At 49.9% G+C, this 27418-nt stretch overlaps 1 protein-coding gene and 1 pseudogene across 3 annotated transcripts in view; one reads left to right on the plus strand and one right to left on the minus strand.

Annotated features, from left to right (window-relative positions):
* MAST1 (microtubule associated serine/threonine kinase 1) overlaps nucleotides 1-27418 on the plus strand; it is a 38093-nt gene that overhangs the window by 2370 nt on the left and 8305 nt on the right. For 2 of the 3 annotated variants that reach the window (XM_059696527.1, XM_059696529.1), the window contains exons 1-12: nucleotides 1555-1714; nucleotides 3392-3480; nucleotides 3896-3971; nucleotides 5869-5947; nucleotides 9376-9536; nucleotides 9646-9721; nucleotides 9883-10092; nucleotides 14518-14619; nucleotides 14699-14831; nucleotides 14909-14976; nucleotides 21888-21973; nucleotides 22062-22270. In XM_059696527.1, coding sequence (XP_059552510.1) covers nucleotides 1632-1714; nucleotides 3392-3480; nucleotides 3896-3971; nucleotides 5869-5947; nucleotides 9376-9536; nucleotides 9646-9721; nucleotides 9883-10092; nucleotides 14518-14619; nucleotides 14699-14831; nucleotides 14909-14976; nucleotides 21888-21973; nucleotides 22062-22270 — 1372 coding nt within the window. In that variant the 5' untranslated portion in view covers nucleotides 1555-1631. Of the gene's footprint in view, nucleotides 1-1336; nucleotides 1369-1554; nucleotides 1715-3391; nucleotides 3481-3895; nucleotides 3972-5868; nucleotides 5948-9375; nucleotides 9537-9645; nucleotides 9722-9882; nucleotides 10093-14517; nucleotides 14620-14698; nucleotides 14832-14908; nucleotides 14977-21887; nucleotides 21974-22061; nucleotides 22271-27418 lie in introns of those variants that run through there. The other variant, XM_059696530.1, reaches the window with a different exon arrangement.
* On the minus strand, nucleotides 17473-21846 carry LOC132234396 (cytochrome c oxidase subunit 7A-related protein, mitochondrial-like; annotated as a pseudogene).

Consider the following 27418-nt stretch of genomic DNA (forward strand, 5'->3'; position numbering starts at 1 on the left):
CATACCTGTGTCCTCTGTACATGGGAGTGGGAAGTCCCTCTGGCCCATCTCCTGTCATGCAGGGTGTCCATCCACAATAGTTCCTGTGACCTAATATTGAGCATTAACTATGTGCTGAGGTATCATGCTGAGGTGTTAGGCACCTGCACCATCTCACAGAATTCTCTTTGAGGCACAGCTATTAGAAGGTCATTTGCCAAGAGGCAAAGCTGGGATTTGGACCCAGGGCTTTCTGCTTTCAGGAATCCCAAAGATGATGAGTTTCCTCCTGGTTGGAATCCCCAAAAAATGAATTTTTGAAACCGTCACCCAAATTTTGCAGCCCTACCCAACCCCCTTTATTCACATCAGCCTGTGGACTCAGGACTGGCTGGAAGGTGGCACCCCTCTCCCCATTGCTCTTGGAAGAGTTCAGACCTATGCAATTTCTGGTCCCTGTAGTGGCTTCCTGTGTGCTTAGCAAACAGAATATGACCATTTTCTGATGTGTACACATAAAATTAATGGCTACTAATTATCACTGCCGTTATAAAAAAAAAACCTACCTAGCCATCATCTAATCCCCAATTCAAATCTCGGTTTTGAGCCACTCTAACTATCCCCATCCCCAACCCTGTGGATCTGCCTGGGAGTGGGGTAAAACCCTTGGAATGTGGAGGATTCATTCATTCATTCATTCATTCATTCAACCTTTCATACCTGAGCATGCCAAGTTCATTCCTGCCTCCATGCCTTTGCAGTTCCTCACCTTGAATGCTTTCTCCACAGATGCTCCCATCTTAAAAGTCACCTCCCCAGAGTAGCTCTCTCAGACCTTCGTGACCCCTCCTAGCCATTTCTCATCATATCTCCTCGCTTAATTTTTTAAATTCATGACATTCATTACTGTCTGAAACGATGTAATTCACTTCTATATTGATATATTTTTGTCTGCGTTCCTCTTCTAAATGCTGGTCCCAAAAGGGCAAGAATTTTTGTTTCATCCAGTGCTGTGTCCCCGGTGCCTAGCACAGTGCCTGGCATACATACAGCAGGTGCTCAAGAAATATTTTTTAAATAAAGACTCCTATTTCATTTGCACATACATACATTGAGATGCCAACTCAGGAGTCCTCTATGGGGCTCTGTGCTGGTCTCTGATGGTCAGGGGAAGAATCAACCTGATAACCCCCGCCCCTGCAGTTCTCAGCGCATGGCCAAGGGTGCCAGCGATGATGCTGATGAGGGGCCTGTGCCACCCAAATTCTGCTCCTCCAGTCCAGGGGGCTGAGAAGACTCGCCGGCTGTGGCTGCTGGCCCATGCTGACCTCTATCTTTTTGCTCCTTTGCCTTCCAGAAGGATTTGCCCCTGCCCCGGAAAAGCAGCAGGTGAGCCTTGGGGAGACATGCGCTGGGCTGGACGCCCCTTCTCCAGCCAGGGTTGGGGTGCAAGGCAGGCGCGGGCGGGACCTGGCGCATTGGTGTCCAGCAGCGCCCCCTCCTGGCAGGCGGCAGCCACACGGCCCTCCCCGCCCCTCCCCTCCCCTCCCCCGCCCTCCTCTGCCCGCTGCGGCTTCAGCCTCCGCCCAGCGCACTCGCTCCCCGCGCCGCCGCTGCTGCCGCACCTGCCACCATGTCGCCACCGCCGGGTCATGTCTGACTCTCTCTGGACCGCGCTTTCTAATTTCTCGATGCCCTCCTTCCCTGGTGGCAGTATGTTCCGCCGCACCAAGAGGTAGACCCCCGATCCCTCCGCCAAACCCTGACCCGGCCCTCCCCCACCCAAGCCGCCCCTCCAGACGCTACTGCAGGGCGGGGCCCGGGACCCTGTACCCGGTCCAGCTGCGCCAGAGGTGCCCGCGCTGCGCCTTCCTACCAGGGATGGGGCTGAATGGGGAGCATGGTGGGGTCGAGGCTGGGGATACTCTGGAAAGGATCGCGGGCGCGGGGGGGGGGGGGCTGCTCCGGGTCGGGGGATGCAGTGCCTTTGTCTGCTGGTGCTGTGGGCTCTGGCAGCTCAGAGGGGGTAAGGGAAGAAGGGGAGGGTGGGGGCTTGGCACCTTCAGAACAATAGCCGAAGCCTGGCCTCTCCCCCACCCCCACCCCCCACGCCGCGTGCTCAGGCCTGGCTCACATGCTCAGTCACTGCGGCGGCGGCGGCGGCGGCGGGGCAGGGTGGGGGGATTGAGGGGAATTTAGGGGCTGGGGGCTCCCTCCTCGGAAGCTTGAATCCTGAAGGGCAGAAAGGAGGGGGGTATTTTTACCATAGCACACACTTCCCCCCCAACACAGCCTCATACAGAAAATAGTGACACGCAGCGTCACGTAGGACATGAAGTCACATACACATATATACACACAACAGCCCTAGTGGCCCAGATACATCCGGGAAGCGCCACGCATACCCAGCCAGACAGTGGCCATAGGTCAGAGACCTGTACAGACACACAGGGTCACCCCCAATGTCACACAATAACAAATAAATCCACAGGTACACTATTTTGTACACCAAATAAGATGTTACCTGTATGGTTACCTGTAGCACACGATTTTGCTACCAGAGATGCACACAGACACACGTGGCAATGACATCCATGCATCCAGTGTTACAACACATGATATCATCTAAGCATGTTGCATGCTATGTCACACGGATGCCAGAATAAATAGACACAGGTTCTCTTGCAGAACATGAAATACATAATATTGCACATTATCGTGTGCAAGACTCATACAGGGATTGTCACACACAATCGCATGCTCAGACATGCCCAGCGTCACAGGGTGTTAAACCTACACACAGTAAATACCACTCATGGACACTCACGGTGAATGTCACATGCAGACACAAGGACAGCATCTCCTACAGACTTGGCCGCATAAAGACATAGACACACCTGGAGCAGAAATCATGCATCACGCAGATGTTACAGCACACACTGGCATATCCATCATGCACCAGTGACATCACACATCGTGTCATATAGACACACAAAAGTACAGGTTGTATTACACAAGTCAAACACAAGGACCATCACACATGATGTCACACTAGTGTGGATGTGCCCAGTGCTGAACTCACACACTGGGTGCCTGCCACACATGGATACAGCATATGTCTGGCACAGACCTAGACATGCAGACACTCGGTGTCGCCAACAGTGTCACACTGACAACGTGACTGTCACTCCATGACGGAAACTATACCCCACATGGTCACACATGGCTCCCACGGGATGTCTTTCACATACACGTCCCACCTGCATCCCCTCCATTCAATCTTGTATCCTCCTTGACTGTCTCCTCCTCTGAGCAGTTTTCTGGGGGCCCTTCCCAGAATGGGAGGGCGGCTGGTTGGGCTCACGAACTCCCTGGGCTGCGGCCTGGCACCTTTGCCTCCCCTTCCCTGCAGCTGCCGTACCAGTAACCGGAAGAGCCTCATCCTGACCAGCACGTCGCCCACGCTGCCGCGACCCCACTCCCCACTGCCTGGACACTTGGGTGAGACAGGTGGTGGGTGTGGACCAGACTAGAGGAGGCGTGGCCACAGGAGAGGGGTGTGTCCCTGCCGCAGGGGGGGGGCGGAGTCTGGACAGAGGATAGCGTGGTCAGTCCGCAATGGGGCGGTTATTGGTTTGTGGGGCTGGATTGTTAAGGGGCCGGGGGCAGAATGAAGGGTCCATACGTGAGGGGCGTGGCTATGGCAGAGGAAGGCAGTATCGACCTGAAGGGGCGGGGCTAACTCTGTATCCAAAACACCTTCGGAAGGCGGGGCCACAGCGAAGGGGGCGTGGCCCACTCCCTCTGGGACTCGGCTAAAGAGGGAATAGCTGCTGCTTGCAGCCGCTTTGGGGGTCAGGAAGTCTGATGGGGTTGCCACCAGCCCAGCCTGAAGACCCCCCTCTTTCCGACACAGGTAGCAGTCCCCTGGATAGCCCCCGCAACTTCTCCCCCAACACCCCCGCCCACTTCTCGTTTGCCTCTTCCCGAAGGTGAGTCCCTGTCCGCTGGGCCCCAGAACCCTGTCGGACCCTCCCCACCCACCGTCTGGGCTGCCATCTGTTCCCTTCCTAATTGGGCCTGAGTCAGGACCGGAGGGCTCCGCTGAGTGCCCCCAGGTCCCCGCGGGAACCAGCGCCCAGCCTGGGGGCGGGGCCTACAAGGGGGTGGGCCAACCGCCTGTGCGAAATCCGGGGCGGGAGCGGGTTTCCTTCGCTGAGCAGCGGAAGCCCTGGGTCCGCCTCGCGCCCAGCGCGCCTGGCCAGGTGTTTCCATAGCAACAGGACGGGGGACATCAGAGATGAAGTGCGCAAGCGCAGACTCCGCGGTGCCCTTCTAGGAACTCTGGCCGCCCATTGTGGGGGAGGGCGCCTGGGGCCATTTCTTGAGCGCCCAAGAGGAGGAATCTCAGGTTTCCCTCTGGGGAGGGGGTCTCTGCGTGTTTCTGGAGTGTCTCTAAATGCATTTTCTGGGGCCTCTGGCAAAATTGGCGGAGGCCGAGAGATTCCTGGGATATTTGGGAGAGAAACTTCTGGGAGTCGCCAGTGTGTTTGGAGGGGTCTCTTTTTCTTTGAACTTGACTCATTCTAAAAGCGTTGTCCGAACACATGCTGTGTTCTGGGAGGTGAGCATAGGGGAACGACACCCCCTCTGTCCGCAGAGTTGAGTTGGGGTGGCCGGCCAGAGAACCAGGATTACTGCAAAGGCTGGTGAAGACTGTGGTGGGGGTCACAGGAGACTGTGAGGACAGAGCGCCTTTCCCTGGGGAGCGTGGAGGAATGAAAACCAGAAAATGGCTCCAAGATTGGGCCTAATGTGGTCACCTGCACGGAGGGTGGGCTGAGCAGGGCAGTGCCTGGAAGGAGGAAGGAGGGAGGAGTCCAGTGTGTAGGAGTGTGTCCTTGTGACTGTGCCCTCGATGTATGCCAATGTGTGGGAGTGTGAGTTTGTGAGGTTGTGAATATGTGACGCAGCCTGTGCCTACACATGTGTCCATGGAGAGTGTGTATCGGCATGTGAGCATGAATGTGTGTGTCTACCTGTAGGGTTGTCAATGTTTGTGAATGTGTGAGGGAATACACACCTCCCTGTGTGTCTCCATGTGAGTGCGTAATCTATGTGGGAGTGTGAATGAGTGGGTGGCTGTGTGAGAGTTTGAATGTGTGACAGTGCGTGAGGGTATCTTGAATGTATGTGTGAATGGGAAAGAGTAGAGAGAGTGTGTGTGAGGGAGTGTGTAGCTGTGTGTGTATTAGAATGCAAGTATTGGGGTTTTTGTAAGTGTCTGTGTGTATATGTGGCTGGATGCCTGATTTTGTAAGTGCAATTGTGTTAGGGTGGAAAAGTGTGGTATTTGGGTCCAGGTATGGTTCACCTGTGAATGTGTGTGACTCAGTCCATGAGCACTAGTCGCACTAACACTAGTGGGTGTGGCCAGGAGAGTGTGTCTGATGGGAGAGCGTGTCTGATGGGAGAGCCTGTCTCAGTGTGTGCGTGTCTGAGAAGACCCAAGGGGTCTGCTTCTGTGAGCTTTCTCATGGGGGGGTCCTCTGGGGTTGATTTTTGGGGTCCTCTGGGGTAACTTTTTTGAGTGGGTTGTTCTGGTCCTCCTTGGGATCCTGGCTGGGGGCCAGTGTGGCCTGAGTATGACAGGAGAGGATTATGGGAAGGAGCAGAAGGGGGTGTCGTTCCCCTATGCTCACCTCCCAGTTCCTGACTAGAGGACGTCCCCTTTACCTCCTTGAGTTGGAGGGCCTCCGGGAATCTCAGAGCACAGATATACTCCCCCTTCCCCTGCCCTGGCCCTGGCCGGGGGCTTCTCTCACAACCTGAGAAGTGGAGGGGACTGGTGGGACCTGGTAGCCTCTGAGCACCTTGGCTGGATTCCAGGGCGGACGGACGCCGTTGGTCTCTGGCTTCGCTCCCTTCATCTGGCTATGGCACCAACACACCCAGCTCCACTGTCTCGGTGAGTGTCGTCTGGGTGGGCAGGGGATCCTCTAACCCAAAGGCCCACGCCCAGGCCAGCAGCTGGGCTGGCCTTATTGGGTGTTTTGGGTTTTCCTTGTCCTCGGAGAGTCACCTGTCCATCTATTAGTGAGTTGCAGGTCCCACCCTTCCACCCCCAGCCCTGTTCTCTACCCTCACTATAGCTTCTTGGGGATTCTATTCATCACTAACTTATTTTACAGATAATGACATGAAGCCATTTGCCAAGTGTCCAAAGCTTGCCAAGGCCAGTGTCTGCCCTTTATCCAGAGCCCATTTGCTCACCCACTGCAATACCCCAAGTTCCTCTGTCCATATGCCCCCTTTTCTACCTGTGTGTCTGGTTTGCTCATCCATCCACTGGAATGCTGTGGAGCAGATATTTAGCATGTGACTGTCATGTGGTGGGTGAGCTCTACAAGCTGAGCAGGGTCCAAGGATTCACAAAGCCCTCATGGAGGGAGATAGACCAGTAAGAAGGCATTTACAATGGGGGATGGGAGCTGTGATGGGAGTAGTGTAAGGGGAAGTGGTAGCAGAGAGGAGGCAACTGACTTAGCTAGGGGAGAGTCAAGTAGGCTTCCTGGAAGAGTTGTCATTGAAGCCAAGAGGAAGGATCAGCAGGAATTTGGCAGGTGGAAGAAGGGAGGGAATGGTGTTCCAGGAATGAGGAACAACAGAGAACTGGCCATATTGGGAAAGTTGAAAATAACCTTGTGCAGTTGGACTTTGGGTTGGAAGTAGAGGAGTCAAGGTGAGGCAGGCCAACACCCTGATTATGCGAGGGCCTGTTGGCCAGGGCAGGGAGGTGGATTTTATTCTAATGTAGGGGGAAGTCATAGAAAGGCTTTTTTCTTCTTCTGTATCCTATTAAAATTTCAATCTGAACTATTTGAAATTGTGCTTTTGTAGGCCATAGATTATGTGCTTTTAAAAATGATTTTAGTAGATACCGATGGGGTAGAGAGTTTAGGCAGGGGAGTGAGTGATGTGATGTTTAAAAAGAGCATTGTGGCCCTAGCCCGGGGGTGGGCAAACTTTTTGACTCGTGGGCCACAGTGGGTTCTTAAACTGGACCTGAGGGCCGGAACAAAAGCATGGATAGAGTGTTTGTGTGAACTAATATAAATTCAAAGTAAACATCATTACATAAAAGGGTACGGTCTTTTTTTTTCTCTTAGTTTTATTCATTTCAAATGGGCCGGATCCGGCCCGCGGGCCGTAGTTTGCCCACGGCTGCCCTAGCCAGTTTGGCTCACAGAAGGATCCCAGGTTCGAATCCAGTCAGGGGCACAGGCCTGGGTTGTAGGCTTGATCCCCAGTAGGGGGTGTGCAGGAAGCAGCCGATCAATGATTCTGTCTCATCATTGATATTTCTAGCTCCCTCTCCCTCTCCCTTCCTCTCTGAAATCAATTTAAAAAATATTTTTTAAAAAGAGAATTCTGCCTACAGAATCAAGTGGATGTCCTTGTGTCTCTCCACTGATATCTGTGGGTCTGTGTTTGCCCTGACTGCATGCCAAGCCCTGACCAAGGACTAAGCAGAGCCAATCATTGTCCTCAAGCAGAGCAGCCAGTAATCCTATATAATAAAAGGGTAATATACAAATAGACTGGATGCAGAATAACCGAACAACCAATCAAAGTGTAATATGCTTAATGATATGCTAAGGCTGCGCAACCGCTTGCTATGACATGCACTGACCACCAGGGGGCAGATGCTCTCACCAGTAGGTTAGCTTGCTGCTGGGGTCTGGCCAAAGGGGACTGAGCAAGATGGGCCGGACACACCCTGGAGCCCTCCCCAGTCCAATCGTGCACTGGTGGGGTCCCTCAGCCTGGCATGCGCCCTCTCCAATCCGGGACCCCTCGGGGGATGTTGGAGAGCCGGTTTCAGCTGATCCCGCAGGCCACTCCCCTTGGGAGGGTGCCAGATGCTGGGGCAAGCCCTCCCAATGGGGACTTATTGGGTGCAAGCCCACAGTAGGTACAGTGGGGCTGGGATGAGCGGGAGTGGCAGGTAGGAGCTGCAGGCGGCATTGGACTGCAGGTTTCAGCCTGCTCCCTGCAGGCCACCCAGAGGGACTCATGTATGAATTTGTGCACCGGGCCTCTAGTAACAAATAAATAAGTAGAGGAGTCAAGGTAATGCAGGTTGAGACCCTGATTTTGCTGGGGCCTGTTGCCCAGGGCAGGGAGGTGAATTTTATTCTAAATGTAAGGGTAACTCACAGAAAGGCTTTTTACATAAAGATGTAATAAGTCAGGAGATAAATACAGCAAGAAGAAACAAGAGAGGGTTACTCTTTAGCTTTCTCATCTCCCCCTCTCCTCCCCCTCTCTTCCCCCTCTCCTCCCCCTCTCCTCCCCCTCTCTTCCCTCTGTCCTCCCCCTCTCTTCCCCCTCTCCTCCCCCTCTCCTCCCCCTCTCCTCCCCCTCTCTTCCCTCTCTCCTCCCCCTCTCCTCCCCTTCTCTTCCTCTTCCTCTCCCCCTCTCTTCCCCCTCTCCTCCCCCTCTCCTCCCCCTCTCCTCCCCCTCTCCTCCCCCTCTCCTCCCCCTCTCTTCCCCCTCTCCTCCCAGAAAAAAAAAAAACGAAGAAGAAACAGGAGAGGGTAAGCATAGGAAGAGATAGGTGTGTGCTCAGAGGAGGCCTCTCTGAGAGGTGACATTTAATCCATAGTAGATGTGCTCCAGGCAGAGGGAACAGTCAGTGCAAAGGCCCGGAGGCAAGAGTGTGTCCGCCTTGTTCAAAGTTTATCAAGAAAGCCATAGCCCAGCTGGCACGGCTCAGTGGTTGAGCCAGTCGACCTATGAACCAGGAGGTTACGGTTAGATTCCCAGTCAGGGCACATGCCTGGGTTACAGGCTCAATCCCCAATGTGAGGCGTGCAGGAGGCAGCTGATCAATGATTCTCTCTCATCATTGATGTCTCTCTCTCTCTCTCTCTCTCTTCCTTCCTCTCTGAAAAAAAGAAGAGAAAAAGAAAGCCATAGTTCTGTGGCTGGAATAGAGCAAGTGAGGGGGAGAGTGGGCAGAGGTGATGACAGAAGGACAGGGCCAGATGTTAGTGCAGAACCTTGTGGGGTGTGGGAGGGACTTAGTGTTCATTCTGACTAAAGTGGGAGCCATGGCGCGTTCTGAACAGAGAAGGGATGTGACTTGACTCTCCGGTGTTTACAGGCTCTCTCTAGTCACATCTATGTCTGTGTTACTGTTATCCATGTCTGTCCTCATCCCTCTGTTGCCTGGAGTCCCATCCTGGGCCCTGGGACATCCAGGATCCTGGTCCTAATCAGGCCCTAATACCAACCTTGCCAGTAGTCCATCCACCCCAGGAACCCCAGGCCAGGGTCCCAGGATGTGAGGGGCCGGCAGTAGCTCTGACCCTCGTTCTGCCCCTCCCCCAGTCTTCCTGCTCCTCCCAGGAGCGCCTCCACCAGCTGCCCTACCAGCCCACCGTGGACGAGCTCCACTTCCTCTCCAAACACTTCGGCAGCACCGAGAGCATCACGGATGAGGATGGCGGCCGCCGCTCCCCAGCCGTGCGGCCCCGCTCGAGGAGCCTCAGGTGGGCCGGCGTCCCCCAACTCCAAGCGAGTCTGGGGGCTTGTGCACCGCGAGACCCCGGTCCCCGCGAACAGGCGGGGGACTGGACAGGATGGGCTTCTCTCCTACAGCCCCGGACGCTCCCCCTCCTCTTATGACAACGAGATCGTGATGATGAACCACGTCTACAAGGAGAGGTTCCCGAAGGTGAGGCGGGGTCTGGGGCGGCCGGGCGGTCGGAGCTCTGCTCGCCTTGGCTCCGCGCGCCCCCTGGTGGCCGGCGCGCTCGGCGCAGGCTCCTGCGGCCACAGCCCTTGGGCTCAGCCCAGCCCCGAGCGCTCACGCCGCCTGGCCTCCCTCCTCCGCAGGCCACGGCGCAGATGGAGGAGAAGCTGCGGGACTTCACCCGCGCCTATGAGCCTGACAGCGTGCTGCCGCTGGCCGACGGCGTGCTCAGCTTTATCCACCACCAGATCATCGAGCTGGCCCGGGACTGCCTGACCAAGTCCCGCGATGGCCTCATCACCACCGTCTACTTCTACGAATTGCAGGAGAACCTAGAGAAGCTACTGCAGGATGTGAGTGCTCGGGGAGGCCAGCCCCATCCCAGACTCTGCACCCCCAAATCAGGCCAATGCCATCCGTCACCCCACACCCACTCGCGGGGCTCCTAACACGTTCTAGGCGCTGGTGGGGAGCTGAGGATTCAGGGGTGGAAAAGAAGGACGTGGTTCTGATGGGGAAGTAGGTATTTAACCTCCTTCAGGTCTTTACTGTCACCTTCTCATGTCCGCTTTTTATTTTTATTTTTTAAATATATTTTTATTGATTTCAGAGAGGAAGGGAGAGGGAGAGAGGGATGGAACCATCAATGATGAGAGAGAATCATTGATCGGCTGCCTCCGGCACACCCCACATTGGGAATGGAGCCAGCAACCCAGGCATGTGCCAGGAATCAAACCATGACCTCCTGGTTCATAGGTCAACGCTCACCACTGAGCCAAGCTGGCTGGGCTCAGGTTGGCTTTTCAGACCCATCTATTTAAAATGTCAAACTCTGGCCCTAACTGGTTTGGCTCAGTGGATAGAGCGTCCGCCTGTGGACTCAAGGGTCCCAGGTTCGATTCAGGTCAAGGGCATGTACCTTGGTTGTGGGCATATACCCAGTAGGGAGTGTGCAGGAGGCAGCTGATCGATGTTTCTCTCTCATTGATGTTTCTGACTCTCTGTCCCTCTCCCTTCCTCTCTGTAAAAAAATCAATAAAATATTTTTTAAAAAAATATTTTATTGATTTTTTTACAGAGAGGAAGGGAGAGGGATAGAGAGTTAGAAACATCGATGAGAGAGAAACATCGATCAGCTGCCTCCTGCACATCTCCTACTGGGGATGTGCCTGCAACCCAGGTACATGCCCTTGACCGGAATCGAACCTGGGACCTTTCAGTCCGCAGGCCGACGCTCTATCCACTGAGCCAAACCGGTTTCGGCAATAAAATATTTTTTAAAAAAATAAAATTAAAATAAAATGTCAAACTCTGGCCCTAGCCGGTTTGGCTCAGTGGATAGAGGGCTGGCCTGCAGGATGAAGTCCCAAGTTCGATTCAGCAGGAGGCAGCCGATCAATGATTCTTATCATTGATGTTTCTATCTCTCTCTCCCTCTACCCTCCTCTCTGAAACCAGTAAAAAAATAATAAAATAGTAAAATTAAATAAAATGTCAATCTCTGCTCACACTCACCACCCACTGTCTCTTTAAGATTTTACCTTAGCACTTAGCACCATCCATCATAATGTCTGTTTTTTCTTATCTTATTTCTTGTCTCACCTACTCCAATGTCAGTCCCACAGGTGGGTGATGAGATTGCCTGTTTGTTCACTGTTGTATCCTGACTGTCCTGCACCTAGTAGGCGGTCAATAAATGTTGATTAAATGAATGGATGAATAAATGAAAGTAAACAAGGTAATGTCCCTATTCAATGATAATGCATAGCATTTTTTAAAAAATATATTTTATTGATTTTTTACAGAGAGGAAGGGAGAGAGAGATAGAGAGTTAGAAACATCGATGAGAGAGAAACATCGATCAGCTGCCTCCTGCACATCTCCCACTAGGGATGTGCCTGCAACCCAGGTACATGCCCTTGACCGGAATCGAACCTGGGACCTTTCAGTCCACAGGCCAACGCTCTATCCACTGAGCCAAACCGGTTTTGGCTGCATAGCATTTTTTGAACACCTACTATGTGCTGGACACTGTGCTAGGGCACTGGGAACACAACAGTGAACGAACCAGAGAAAGATTCCTGCTTTGCTGGGGTTGCTATCCTAGTATGGGAGATGGGCAGGAATATGAAAACAGACAAATCAAGGGAGTCAATGATTTCAGCTGATGTTTAAGGCTATGGAGCAAATAGAATAGGGCAACCAGATGGAGTGTTAGGGCTTTCCTTGTAAAGTCCAGGAGGCCTCCCTGGAGGAGGTGGCTTTGAAATTGAAAGAAGAAGAATGAGGAAGTGGCAGCTATAAAAAAAAAAAAGCTGGGAGGAATGTGTATTGCGCAGGGTGAGCAGCACATACAAAGGCCCTGAGATGAGGAGGCAGTCTGGAAAATTCCAGGAGCGCAGAAGCCAAGTAACTGTACTATTTTGAGAAGATGAGGTTGGATAAGGGTATAAGCACCAGAATATAGTGCTCTGGGCTCCTGGCCCTCTGCCCTGAAGGACAGCATATTGGTATAATTACATACTTTGGCATCAAATCTGTTTTGAGTTTGGATTTTGCCACTAGGTCCATAGGAGTCAAGAGCACAGACTTCAAACAGTATATATTCCCACTCAGGTCATCGCTTATGTACTGTGCAGCCTTTGCGAAGTCACTTAACCTCCCTGTGCCTTTTGCTATAAAAAGGGGATTCACTCATTCTTTTTTTATTTTTTAATCTATTTTTATTGATTTCAGAGAGGAAGGGAGAGAGAGATAGAAACATCAATGATGAGAGAGACTCATTGGTTGGCTGCCTCTTACATGACCCCCTACTGGGGATCGAACCCACAACCTGGGCATGTGCCCTTAACCAGAGTCAAACCTGGGACCCTTCAGTCTGCAGGCCGACGCTCTATTCACTGAGCCAAACCGGCTAGGGCCTCACTCATTCTTTAATGCTACAAATATTTATTAAGAGTCTAGTCTGAGGCCAGCACTGACGTAGAAGCTGAAGAGTCCCTGCCCTAGGGGAGCTGATATTCTAGCCGGAAGAAACAGAAGACAAACAGTGGGCATCAGGGCTGGGACTAGGATGCTGCACGTGATTGATTCCCCCAGCCCCCAGAACACTGAAGTAATTACTGAAGAAGTTGTAAAGTAGGTATATTAAAACTTAACATTATTTTTTTTAAAAACAATCTAGTAGGTATTTATTTACTTATTTATTTTTAATCTATTTTTATTTATTTCAGAGAGGAAGGGAGAGGGAGAGAGAGAGAGAGAAACATCAATGATGATTTGCCCTAGCTGGTTTGGCTCAGTGGATAGACCGTTGGCCTGCAGACTGAAGGGTCCCAGGTTCGATTCCAGTCAAGGGCACAGGCCCTGGTTGTGGGTTCGATCCCCAGTGGGGGGCATGCAGGAGGCAGCCGATCAGTGATTCTCCTCATTGATGTTTCTATCTCTCCTTCTCCCTTCCTCTCTGAAATAAATATAAATATATTAAGGAAAAAAAAAAAAGAGCCCTAGCCGGTTTGGCTCAGTGGATAGAGCGTCAGCCCGCGGACTGAAGGGTCCCAGGTTCGATTCCGGTCAAGGGCATGTACCTTGGTTGCAGGCATATCCCCAGTGGGAGGTGTGCAGGAGACAGCTGATCGATGTTTCTCTCTCATAGATATTTCTAACTCTCTATCCCTCTCCCTTCCTCTCTGTAAAAAATCAATAAAATATTTAAAAAAGAGAGAGAGAAACATCAATGATGAGAGAGAATCACTGATCGGCTGTCTCCTTCACCTCCGCACCCCTTCACATGATTTTAGGTTGAATATTTTATTTATAATTAAACCAGAATTTGTTATACTTTTACTTTCCTGGTTGTAGTGGAAACAAACTTATCAATAATAACATTTTTGTAAAAACCATTAAAGATTTTGAAAGCAGGCATAGATGGTCACGTACCTTCCCTTTTGCTTCAAGCTCCAACATGCCGCGCACGGCACTTGTTGCATCCTGTCCTTATTTAAATTTTGCTCTTTTGCTTGTCACGCATTTTATGCATTCATTTTGGTTTTTCAAATATGGCATTAAAGTGTTAGGGATCTCAAAGAGTATGGTTTTTGGTGCCAAGGTGCGTGCCTCTTCCCCTCACCCTGATGGGCATGATAGAAAAGTTCATATGTGAGCTGTCTGAAGGGTATTCATGTGCTAGAACAAGGAATAGGGTAATGGTGATTGAGGTGCTTCCAGGGAGTGGGGTGCAATTTTAGATTGGGGTGGGGCGATGAGCTCCATCCGGGTGCCCTGTTCCATTTGCTTCATAGCCTTAAGCATCAGCTGAAATCATTGCCTTCCTTGGTTTGCCTGTTTTCATGTTCCCGTCCATCTCCCGTCCTAGGATCTGAACCCCAGGAAGGCAGGAATCTTCCTCTGTGTTCCCAGTGCCACTCAGTTGCATGGAGGTGACCACCAAATGGCAACCTGAAGGAGAAGTAGAGAGCCACTTAGAGATCTGAGGGGAGAGCCTGTCAGTCAGAGGGATTCTGACTCACCTCACGTTATAGGGCTGTTTTGAACATGAATTGAAGGAGTGAGGGTTTTTGGACAGTGTCTGCTATAACAACAGTGATTGTTATTTTTACTGTGAGGCCTGTGCCTCCGTGTTCTCACCTATAAAATGGGACAACAGGAGCAGTGTGTAGCCAGTAGGATTGGGCGAGGGGCCTGGCTGAGGCAGGGCTTGTGTAAAATTGGCCATAATCCCGCCCCAGGCCAACCACATTTTGCGCTCCCCTTCCCAGGCTTATGAACGTTCTGAGAGCTTGGAGGTGGCCTTCGTCACCCAGTTGGTGAAGAGACTGCTCATTATCATCTCTCGCCCTGCGAGGCTGCTGGAATGCCTGGTGAGGGGGCTGGGAGAGGGGAGGGGGCTGGCGGGGGCCCCTCCGAGCCCACCGCGAGCCCGCCCCTGCCCTGCCTCAGGAATTCAACCCCGAGGAGTTCTACCACTTGCTAGAAGCAGCGGAGGGCCACGCCAAGGAGGGGCACCTGGTCAAGACAGATATCCCTCGTTACATCATCCGCCAGCTGGGCCTCACCCGGGACCCTTTTCCAGGTGACAGCTGGGGGCACAGGGGCCGGAGGTGAATCCACTGGGAGCCTGGCCTCCACTCACTCTCGGTCCCTTCCTAGACGTGGTGCATCTGGAGGAACAGGACAGTGGCGGCTCCAACACGCCCGAGCAGGACGACCTGTCTGAGGTAAGGCCGGGCGGCAGCAGTCAGCACTCTGGTTCTGGCTGGATAGGCAAGGTTCACCTCTTGGCTCCCTGCCCTCAGGCTGGGTAGATCTGGTCTCTGCTCCGAGCCTCAGTTTCCCCATTTGTCCAATGGGTTAATAATCGGTCTTCCTCCATGGGCCTTTTTCTTTTTATGGTAAATTACACATAACATAAAACTTTTAAATGAACAATTCCGTGTGTTTAGTCCATTTACAACTTGTGCAGCCATCACCTCTGTCTAGTCCTGGAGGGTTTCCATCGCGCCAAAAGGAAACTATGCCCATTAGGCAGTTATTCCCCATCTCCCCGCCCCTGGCCCATGGCAGTCACTGACCTGCTTTCTGTCTTTATGGATACGCTTGTGCTGAACACCTCACATACACGGAATTATTCACTCTGTGGGCTTTTGTGTCTGGCAACATGTTTTCAAGTTTCATTCAGGTTGTAGCATGAATCAGTGCTTCATTCCTTTTTGTGACTGAACAGTATTTCATTGAATGGATAGACCATATTTGTTTATCTATGGACACTTGGGTTGCTCCCGTTTTTTGGCTGTTGTGTAAATAGAACATTTGTGTACAAGTATTTGTCTTGAACAACTGTTTCAATTCTGTTGGTATATACCCAGCAGTGGAACTGCTGGGCGATATGTAATTCTAGGTCTAATTTAGTGAGGAACCACGCGTGGGGTTTTGAGTGAGTTGAGTGTCTCTGTGTTAAGAGCTCAGCGTAGTAAAATATGCCACGACCCCGCTGCCAGGCCAGCCCTATCTGCCATAGCGGCCATGCGTGCGCCTCATCTAAACTGTCTAATGGTTTTCAAAACTTTGAAGCAAAATATAGAAATCGGAAGATTTTTGACTCAAATCTGGGGTTGGACCTTCTTTTGAAAAAAATCAGCAGTTCTAACAACACTATGGTGGGACCAGCTGACACTGAGTGGGGGCTGCCCTATGATGTGGGGTACCTGCCCCCAGTCACCCATGGCCCCCACCTGGCCTGCCTCACCCCTGAAGGTATTTGAGTTTCTAACCTTTGTTTCAGATTGTATCTATTCACACACACACACCCCTTTCCTATATATATGTAAGTATATATATATATTTAAAAGAATCTCACTGTCCATGCCATTTGTTTAATTTTTTGAATAGGTAATGGAATGACATCACTCAAAAGTCTAAAACTCTAAAAAGGTATTTATCTTTGATTGTTGTTTGTAGGATTCTACGTAATTCCATTTAATCAAACTTGTTGAGTGATTCAAATCTTCCATCTCCCTATTCTTTTTTTCCTTTTTCCCGATTGAGCTCATAGTTTCTGAGATATGTGTTAAATCCTTGTTTTGAGCTATTTCTCCCTATAATTCTGTCAGTTTTCGTGTCAGATATTTTCAGGCTACCTTGTGTTTTTTCATTCATGTATTTATTCCACAACCAAAATCATAACTTAAAAGTCGTAACATTTTTAAAAGGAAAAGGAGACTCTTTGTATCACAGCTGCATTAATAAAATAGACATTAGTCTAACATGCAACATGAAACAGGTGTTCTGTTCCATGTGGAATAAATACATAATAATTACACATAAAATTTCACTAAAGATCTGAGATGAGACAATATCCCTTTAAAACAAACTATCCAATGAATAGAGGCATGCTGCCAGTAATTTCTCTGAACATTTTACTGCAAGATGGAAAACTCCCCAAGGTAACTACAAACTCAAACCCCTTGTCTCATGCACCTGGCCTTGGCTTTCGTCTTCCTTCCTCAGACACATCCAAATCCAGAAAGGCTTCTGCACGCCATGCTCAAAAACGCCACCATGAGTCCCTAAGGACCTCAGCACAAACTGCTATCAGTAAGCCCACATGCAGCCCTAACTGGTTTGGCGCAGTGGATAGAGCGTTGGCCTGTGGACTGAAGGGTCCCAGGTTCGATTCTGGTCAAGGGCACGTACCTTCGTTGCAGGTTTGATCCCCGCCCCGGGTCGGGATGCATGCAGGTGGCAACCAGTCGCTATTTCTCTCTCTCTCTCTGTCTCTCCCCCTTCCTTCCACTCTCTCTAAAAATCAATGGGAAAAAACCCTCAGCTGAGGATTAACAAAAAAATAAATTAAATAAATAGATAAGCCTATATGCAGCCTCCAGGGAAATCAGCTGCATGAACTCGAAGAACCGCAACCTTTCTTTGAACATTAGTTTTAACTGTCCAATGAGCTCTTTCAGGCCAGGTGCGTGTCATAAACAAACCAAAATATTGTCCTATTAACTTTATTTTTTCTTGCAAAATGTTAAGTAAGCCATTCAAGTAAAAAAGTTTTTTTACAGGAACCATAAAAATTCAAAGGTTTTATGCCCAAAAGGAAACCAGCTCTTTGCAGCCTAACTCATTTGTTTCTGGGCTGTGGAGAGGGAGATGAGGCCTCCCACTGTCATGCCATGGTGATCTGGTGAACATTTGGTCAGGCAGGCATTGTTCTAGGTGGATGGGCACACCGTAGATTTCCGGAAAGTTTTCTGCAGTTCTGGAACTTTGTTTTTCCAGGCATAATCATATGCAGTAAAATCAGAAGTTGGTGTGGCGGTGCCTCTGTGGAAACCACAGGCTTTAATCCCTTAGGGCTCTGGGCCTCAGAAGCCCATGCTCCCACCAATTTCTGCATGAAGCCAATGAACTTACAGTACACTAGAGGCCTGGTGCACAAATTCGTGCATGGTGGGGTCTGGCCGGCCCACACCAGTGGGGACCCATTGAGCCAGGCCAGTGGGGAGGAGGGGCTGCGGGAGGTTGGCCGGCTGGCCCCACCCCCGATCAGGGTGTTGGGGGCCCATCCAGGGCCAGGCCAGCAGGGGGGCGATCGAGGTCCAGATCAGACTAGTTGGCTTCCACAGTACGCATCATAGCCACCAATTGTTCTGGTTGTTCTGGTCGTTCTGGTCGTTCCGCCATTCTGATCGCTGGGCTTTTATATATAGAGATGATGCCCTGTGTTTGGCTAGTCACAGCTGTTGCCTGTGAGACTGCCCCAAGGAAGGTTTAGGCTACATTCTTAGGAGCATATCGGTTCAATATTTTTTAAAAATATGTTTTTATTGATTGAGAGAGAGAGAGAAAAGGGGGGGAGAGAGAGAGAGGGAGAGAGAGAGAAACATTGATGTGAGAGAGAAACATCAATCAGTTGCCTCGAGCATGCACCTTGACCAGGATCAAACCCACACTGGGAATTTGCTCTGACCAGGAATTGAACTGTTGACCTGTCAGTGCACAGGACTACACTAACCAACTGAGCCACACTGGCCAGGGCTCATTATTTTTTTAATCTCATAGATCTTTTTGTGTAATATTTATGTTCATAATCTCTTTGTCCCTAAGAAAAAGAAAAATAATTTTCTAAAAAGGTATACAGTGAAAAATCTTAGATCCACCCTTGTCCTTTACTGCTTATGTGCCCCCCAAATATTATTAGTATACTAGAGGCCCGGTGCACAAAAATTTGTGCACTCGGGGAGGGAGGGGGGGGTCCCTCAGCCCGGCCTGTGCCCTCTCCCAGTCTGGGACCCCTCGGGAGATAACGACCTGCTGGCTTAGACCTGCTGCCGGGTGGCAGAGGGCAGGCCCAATCCCTAGGTGCAGCCCCTGGTCGGGCTCAGAGCAGGGCCATTTGGGGAGTTGGGGCACCGCCCCATGTCATGCACAGAGCAGGGAGGATCAGGAGGTTGCGATGCCACCCTCAGTCACGCTCAGGGTAGGGCCGATTGGGGGGTTGGGGCACCGCCCCCTGTCACACTCAAGGCAGGGTCGATGGGGAGGTTGCGGCGCAACCCCCTGTCACGCACAGAGCAGGGCCAATCAGGGGGTTGGGGTGCTGGCCCCTGTCACTCACAGAGCAGAGCCCATCAGAGGGGTTGGGGCGCCGCCACTGTCACACTCAGGGCAGGGCCGAAGGGGAGGTTATGGCTCTACCCCGTCACACACAGAGCAGGACCCGTTGGGGGGGGCGGGGGGGGAGGGGGTTGGGGCACCACACCCTGTCACACACAGAGCAGGGCCGATCAGGGGGTTGGGGCACTGCACTCTGTCACACACAGAGCCGCAGAGCGATCAGGGGGTTGGGGAGCTCCCCCCTATCAGGCACAGAGCAGGGCTGATCAGGGGGTTGGGGCGCCTTCCCCTGTCCCGAACAGAGCAGGGCGGATAGGGAGGTTGTGGCCCCGCCCCCTGTCGCACACAGAGCCGCAGGGCGATCAGGGGGTTCAGGGGGTTTGGGCACTGCCCCCTGTCACACTGATGCCGGTGCCGGGAGGCCTCGCGGCTCCGCTGATCCCCGTGCACTGGGTGTGTGTGTGGGGGGAGTGTCCCTCAGCCCAGCCTGCCCCCTCTCACATACTGGGAGCCCTCAGGCTTTGACCCCCATCACCCTCCAATCGCAGGATCGGCCCCTTGCCCAGGCCTGATGCCTCTGGCCTAGGCATTCGGCCTGGGCAGCAGGGACCCGCAGCTGCAGCGGCCCCACGATCGTGGGCTTCGCTTTAGGCCCAGGCAAGGGACCCCTAGCTCCTGGGACTGCCAGCTTCGACCGTGCCCAGCTCCCATCACTGGCTCTACCCCTACTTCCTGCTATCACTGGCCAGGGCGGCAAAGGCGCCTGATTCTCCGATCATGGCTGGGGGGCAGGGCAAAGGCGGCCCCAGGGCCGCCTTTGCCCTGCCCCCCAGCTCTTAGCTCCCCCCTGGGTTTCTGATCACTGTCAGTGGCAGGGGGCTTCTTCCTGCTTTCCCTTTCGCCTCCCTGCATTGTGCCTACATATGCAAATTAACCGCCATCTTGTTGGCAGTTAACTGCCATCTCAGTTGGCAGTTAATTTGCATATAGCCCTGATTAGCCAATGAAAAGGGTAGCTCGTACGCCAATTACCATTTTTCTCTTTTATTAGTGTTGATGTGTTGCTGAGTACCTCCCAAATATGATTACACTAGAGGCCCAGTGCACGAAATTTGTACACTCAGGGAGGGTCCCTCAGCCTGGCCTGTGCCCTCTCACAGTCCAGGGGGATGTCTGACTGAAGGCTTAAGGCCCACTCCCCCCCCCTTTTTTTTAATATGTTTTTATTGATTTCAGAATGGAAGGGAGAGGGAGAGACTAGAAACATCCATGATGAGAGAGAATCATAGACCAGCTGTCTTCTGCACACCCCTCATTGGGGATGGAGCCCGCAATCTGGGCATGTGCCCTGACCGGGAATCGAACCCTGACCTCCTGGTTCACAGGTCGATGCTCAACCACTGAGCCACGCTGACCAGGCAAGGCCTGCTCCCTTAAGCTATCAGTCAGACATCCTTAGCGCTACTGCGGAGGTGGGAGAGGCTCCCACCACTGCCACTGCACTCGCCAGCCGTGAGCCCAGCTGCTGGCTGAGTGGCACTCCCCCAGTGGGAGCACACTGACCATTAGGGGGCAGCTCCTGCATCGAGTACCTGCCCCCCTGGTGGTCAGTGCGCATCATAGCAACCGGTCATTCCACTGTTCGGTCAATTTGCATATTAGCCTTTTATTATATAGGATAGTTCTATTTTACCACTTTTTTTATACAAAAGTATATAGTACATATTATTACTTGCTTCCTTTACCCCCAATAAAATACTTGGGAGAAGTTTCTGAATCTATATACTGATAGATTTCTAATTTTTTTAAAAAATATTTTTATTAATTTCAGAGAGGAAAGGAAGAGGGAGAGAGAGAGATAAAAACATCAATGATGGCCGAAACTGGTTTGGCTCAGTGGATAGAGTGTCGGCCTGCGGACTGAAAGGTCCCAGGTTCGATTCCGGTCAAGGGCATGTACCTGGGTTGCGGGCACATCCCCATTAGGAGATGTGCAGGAGGCTGCTGATCGATGTTTCTCTCTCATTGATGTTTCTAACTCTCTATCCCTCTCCCTTCCTCTCTGTAAAAAATCAGTAAAATATATTTTTTAAAAAATCAATAATGAGAGAGAATTATTGATCAGCTGCCTCCTGCACACCCCCTACTGGGAATTGAGCCCTCAATCCCAAGCTTTGACTGGTAATCAAACCTTGACCTCCTAGTTCATAGGTCAATAATGCTCAACCACTGAGCCACCCTGGCTGGGCAATTTCTCATTCTTTTTAACAGGGGCATAATATTCCTTCATTCAAATGCCCATTATGTGTTTATTGAACCAATTTCCTATCAATGAACATGTCAATTGTTTCTAATATTTGCAATGAGCAAGATAGTACATATGTCATTTTCACATATGCAAGCCTATCTGTAGAATTGTTTCAAAGGTGAAACTGGTGGATCAAAGGGAATGTACATTTATAATTCTGTATACACCAAAGTACCTTCTATGGGGGTTATACCAATTTATTCTCCCAAAACCAAGGTATAAAAGTACGTTTCCTCACAACTTTACCCACAGAGTGTCAGCCTTTTGGATTTTTTTCCTTTTTTCTTTTTCGTTTTGCCAATCTGCTAGGTGAAAAATGATATCTTGGGTAGTTTTAATTTGCCCTCTGACATTATATGTGAGGTTGAGCATCTTTTAATATGGTAAGAGCTCTGAATTCTAGTTCACAGATCTTGCCTATTTTTTCTCTTCAATTGCTAGGCTTCTAGTTATGGATTTCTGGGAGTTCTTTCTATATTAGGGTGATTATTTTGTAGGCCTCTTTCCTAATGGAAAAAAGTTGGGAATATAGCTTCAAAGTCAGACCATCTTGGGTTCAAGGCCTGATTTTGTTGCTTCCTCACTGTGGCACTCGGATGAAGGATGCATCCCCACCGTGCCTCGGTTTCCCCGTGGATAATGGGGTAACAAGAGTCCCCATCTTACCATGATGATGGTGGTGGTCTCACCTTCCCCCTTCAGGGCCGCAGCAGCTCCACCAAGGCTAAGAAACCGCCTGGCGAGAATGACTTCGACACCATCAAACTCATCAGCAATGGTGCTTACGGGTGAGCCACCTGGGGCTCTGGCGGGGGGAGGGTAGCGGAGGCCGGGTGTCTCGAGGTGATGGCCGGTCCTCGCGCTCTCCCCCTGCAGCGCTGTCTACCTGGTGCGGCACCGGGACACGCGCCAGCGCTTCGCCATGAAAAAGATCAACAAGCAGAACCTGATCCTGCGCAACCAGATCCAGCAGGCGTTCGTGGAGCGCGACATCCTCACCTTCGCCGAGAACCCCTTTGTGGTCAGCATGTTCTGCTCCTTTGAGACCCGGCGCCACCTCTGCATGGTCATGGAGTACGTGGAAGGTGTGGCTGCCTGCAGAGCTGTAGGGAAAAGGGCGATTCACGCTGGTCAGGCTGCTGAGTGGCCTGCCTGAGCCCCAGGCGCCATATTGACGGTCCACCCAGTCACTGACCATCCGTTCCATCTGTTCATTTCTATCCAGCCATCTGTTGAGTTGATCTGTTTTCATTTTATTCAATATAGAAACACCCATCCAATTATCCATTTATCCATCCATCCTTCCATCTCTTCATTTGCTAACCCATCTGTTTTTCCACCCATACATCTGTTTATACTTTATACATCTATTTTATTTTTAATCCTCACCCGTGGATATTTTTCCATTGTTTTTTATTATTTTTTTTAATTAAATCTTTTTTAAAAAATATATTTTATTGATTTATTACAGAGAGGAAGGGAGAGGGATAGAGAGTTAGAAACATCGATGAGAGAGAAACATCGATCAGCTGCGTCCTGTACACTCCCCACTGGGGATGTGCCCGCAACCAAGGTACATGCCCTTGACCGGAATCGAACCTGGGACCCTTGAGTCTGCAGGCCAATGCTCTATCCACTGAGTCAAACCGGTTAGGGCTTAAATTAAATCTTTTTTTTTTTTTAAATATATTTTATTGATTTTTTACAGAGAGGAAGGGAGAGAGATAGAGAGTTAGAAACATCGATCAGCTGCCTCATCAGGTGCATGATTTTTGTCCAGTCTCTTCCTGCATCCCCCACACCCCTTTTCCCCCCCAAGAATAGTCAGTCCATTCCCTTTCTATGTCCCTGATTCTATTATAATCACCAGTATTCTGTTCATCAGATTATTTATTCACTTGATTCTTAGATTCACTTGTTGATAGATGCGTATTTGTTGTTCATAATTTGTATCTTTACCTTTTTCTTCTTCTTCCTCTTCTTAAAGGATACCTTTCAGCATTTCATATAATACTGGTTTGGTGGTGATGAACTCCTTTAGCTTTTCCTTATCTGTGAAGCTCTTTATCTGACCTTCAATTCTGAATGATAGCTTTGCTGGATAAAGTAATCTTGGTTGTAGGTTCTTGGGATGCATCACTTTGAATATTTCTTGCCACTCCCTTCTGGCCTGCAAAGTTTCTGTTGAGAAATCAGCTGACAGTCGTTTGAGTACTCCCTTGTAGGTAACTGACTGTCTTTCTCTTGCTGCTTTTAGGATTCTCTCTTAGTCTTTTGCTCTTGCATTTTAATTATGATGTGTCTTGGTGTGGTCCTCTTTGGATTCCTTTTGTTTGGGGTTCTCTGCGCTTCCTAGACTTGTAAGTCTATTTCTTTCACCAGGTAGGGGAAGTTTTCTGTCATTATTTCTTCAAATAGGTTTTCAATATCTTGCTCTCTCTCTTCTTCTGGTACCCCTATAATTCGGATGTTGATACGCTTGAAGCTGTCCCAGAGGCTCCTTACACTATCTTCGTATTTTTGGATTCTTTTTTCATTTTGCTTTTCCGGTTGGGTGTTTTTTGCTCCTTCATAATTCAAATCTTTGACTTGATTCTTGCGATCCACTAGTCTGCTGTTGGAACTCTGCATAATATCCTTTATTTCAGTTAGTGTATGCTTAATTTCTAGTTGGTCCTTTTTCATAACCTCGAGGGTCTCACTACAGATTTCTTGAGGGTCTTACTACATTTATCGGCGGTCTCACCAGATTTTTTGAGGGTCTTACTAAATTTATCAGAGGTTTCTAGAAAGTTCTTGAAAAATCTTAAAAGTGTGGTTTTGAACTCTATATCCAATAGTTTGCTTTCCTCCATTTCTGTCATTTGTGACCTGTTTCTTTGTCTCTGCATTTTTTATGCTTCCGTGTTGGTAGAGTGGCTTTCTGTGCTAAGTGTCCTATAGGGTCCAGTGGCTCAGCCTCCCCAATTACCTGAGGTGGACACTCTTGGTGCACCCCCTTTGTGGGCTTTGTGCACAGTCTTGTTGTAGTTAAGCCTTGATTGCTGTAGGTATCACTGGGAGGAATTGATCTCCAGGCCAATTGGCTGTGAGAGTCAGCTGTGTCTACGGTGGGAGAACTTCTAAGCTGAAGACACCCTTCTGGGGCAAGACTTGCTTCAGTGGGGCTTTGGTGCTCACTGAGTCTGCCCCCTGAGTGTGTCCCTTATGGATCTGAGGAGTTGTGATTGAATGGTCCCACTCTAACCACTGGGTACACTGGCTCTTGGATCTAAGGAGGTGCTAATTTAGCCTCTGCCTGAGGCTACCCAGCAGGAGCTATGAAGAGATCTGCAGATTCCCCTTCCTTGTTTGGGGTTTGGAGGTGCCCAAATGAGGCCCAGCTGTGAAGCAATTGCAAGCTGCTGTGGGGCCTTGGGCCTTCTCTTGGGAGTTCTGGGTCTGTCTGGCCCAGCTGCAGTTTGTTAGGTAATTTTCAGATTGCAAAGGGCCAGGGCATTCATATGCAAAAGCCTCTGCTGCAGCTTGGGTGGGGCGGGGTCTCAGGGATTCAACAGGGTGGGGAAAGCAGCTATGGCTGATCCTCAGCCCTGCCCTAAGAGGCCCCGTGTCTCAGTGTCCGGGTAATTGCTGCAAGCACCTTGGAGAGAAAGCCGTCCTCGAGTTCTGAGTTCTGCCTGCTGCCAGACAGTCCAGTTTCTCCCTGTATGAGTCTGGGTCCCCAGAGACTCACCCGGAACTGGAGTTCAGAGCAGTCAGGGGCTTGTGACTCCCTCCTGATTAAAAAAGACAGCTGTGTCCTCAGTTGCCAGCCCTTGCCGCATGCGCTCGAGCCTCTGTACCTCTGCACTTCACTTCTGCACCTCCTCTGAGTCTCAGTGTGCTTTTCTCTTTCCTTCTAGTTGTAGAATTTCCACTCAGCCAGCCTTCCTATGGTTCTGGATGATGTCCATTTTGTCTTTGAGTTGTATTTTTGAATTTGTTGTGGGAGGCAGCAATTTCTGGTGTTTACCTATGTCACCATCTTGGTGTCTCCCTTCCATTGTTTTTTTAGAGAGAGTGGAAGAGAGAGGGGAAGACAGAGAGATACTGACGTGGGAGAAACACATCGGTTGGTTGCCTCCTGCACGTGAACTGACCAGGTCCTAGGCCAGGGAGGAGCCTGCAACCGAGATATGAGACACGTGCCCTTGACTTGAATCAAACCCTGGACCCTTCGGTCCTCAGGCTGATGCTCTACCCACTGAACCAAACTGGCTAGGGCCATTATACATCTATTTTTTAAAAAAATTAATAGACTTCATTTTTTAGAGCAGTTTTAGGCTTCCAGACTAAGTAAGTAGAAAGCACATTGAGTTCCCACATACCCCTTTCCTCCAGTCTCCCTATATTGACATCTTGCATTCGTGTAGTACATTTGTTATAATTTATGAACCAATATTGATACATTATTAACTGAAGTCCATAGTTATATATTAGATCCACTCTGTGTTGCACATCTATTTTTCATTCATCCATCTTTTTTTAAAAATATATTTTATTGATTTTTTACAGAGAAGAAGGGAGAGGGATAGAGAATTAGAAACATCAATGAGAGAAATTGATCAGCTGCCTCCTGCACGCCCCCCACAGGGATGTGCCTGCAACCAGGGTACATGCCCTTGCCTGGAATCGAACCTGGGACCCTTCAGTCCGCAGGCCGACGCTCTATCCACTGAGCCAAACCGGTTTGGCTATTTTTCATTCATCCATCTTTTTATATGTCCGGCCATTTATTCATTCATCAATTTATTCACCCACTTACACACCATCCATCCATCTACCAATACCTATTTATCTATTTATTAATCCACCATCCATCCATCCTTTCATTTACTATCTGTATTTTTATTATTCACCCAAATCTCCATTTTAGCAGCCATCTCATCTAGCTATCTCTATCCACACATTCATCTACAATTCATCCGTTTATCCAGCCATCTAGCCATTCATCCAACCACCAATGTATATATTTTTCATGTTTATCCAACCACTCATGCTTATAGTTATCCAAATACTATTATATCATTGCCCAAACCCACACATACTATGCTTATTAGGATACACACATGATCTTCTGGGGCTGCAGTTTTGCCACTCCTAAACCTCAGTCAGCCATCCATTCATTCAGCAGATGTCCCCTCATTGCCTCCCTTATGTCTCGTGCTGTGCTAGGTGCTGGTGGCACAGTGGGGGCCAGACAGGCACACTCCCCTCTCATGGAGATTATATTCTGGGTAGACAGATAATAAAACAAGCAAAGGCAATAGGTCATTTCATATAGTGAGGACAGTCATGAGGACCTTAAGGCTTAAGGAGGCCATAGGGGCTAGGTGGGCAGGGGCTCCTCTGAGGCCTGCACTGTACCTGGAAGAGCACAAAGTCTGTTAGGTGAGAAGGCATCTGGATTTTGAGGTAGCAGTTTTCAGCTGGTGTGCCACAAGAATTTTTAAAACAAGCAGTACCTGACTTAGTCAGTGGCACTGACCTTTTTTTTTTTTTCTGTTAGATTGTCAAATAAAAAAATGACTACAGCCAGAACAACAATGGCTATTTGGTGTGGATGAATCAAAATTATACCTATTTGTATTTGTCAGATTGGCAAAAATAGACATTTTTTGGTGTGCTGAAGGATTTTAGTTATTAGTTTATGTGTGCCATGAGATGAAAAAGGTTGAAAATCGCTGCAATGGAGCTGGAGTAAAGTGAGCAAGTGAGAGGGAGGGTGGGGGTAGATGAGGATGGCGAGGTAAGGGGTTAAGCATGCAGGGCCTGGACTGCATTGGGTTTCATGCCAAATGCAACAGGCGGCCACTGGAGGGTTTTAAGCAAAGTTGACATGGTCTGACATGTTTTAATGCTATTTATTTAGCTGCTGTGTGGAGGAGAGAAGAGGGAGACCAAGATGGAGGGAACTGCATGGGTCTGAGGTCCTGCAGAGGAGAGAAGGGGGTGGAATCGGGATCTTTGATGGGTTGAGCACACAGTAAGTGTGCATCTCGGGCCTCCTGAACAGGGCCCAGCCTCAAAGTCTCATTTGCAAGTCAACCCAGCTTTGTTCTCAGTGTAACTGTGTGTCAGTATTACCTGGGGTTGTGGCCAGATGCAGATTCCTAGGCTCCATTTTTAGGTCTGATCATCAGTTTCCTGGCTAAAAAAAAAAAAAAGAAAGACATGTAGTGATTTGTGAGCAA

Source organism: Myotis daubentonii, chromosome 5 (assembly GCF_963259705.1).
Source record: "Myotis daubentonii chromosome 5, mMyoDau2.1, whole genome shotgun sequence".
Classification (NCBI taxonomy): Eukaryota; Metazoa; Chordata; class Mammalia; order Chiroptera; family Vespertilionidae; genus Myotis; species Myotis daubentonii.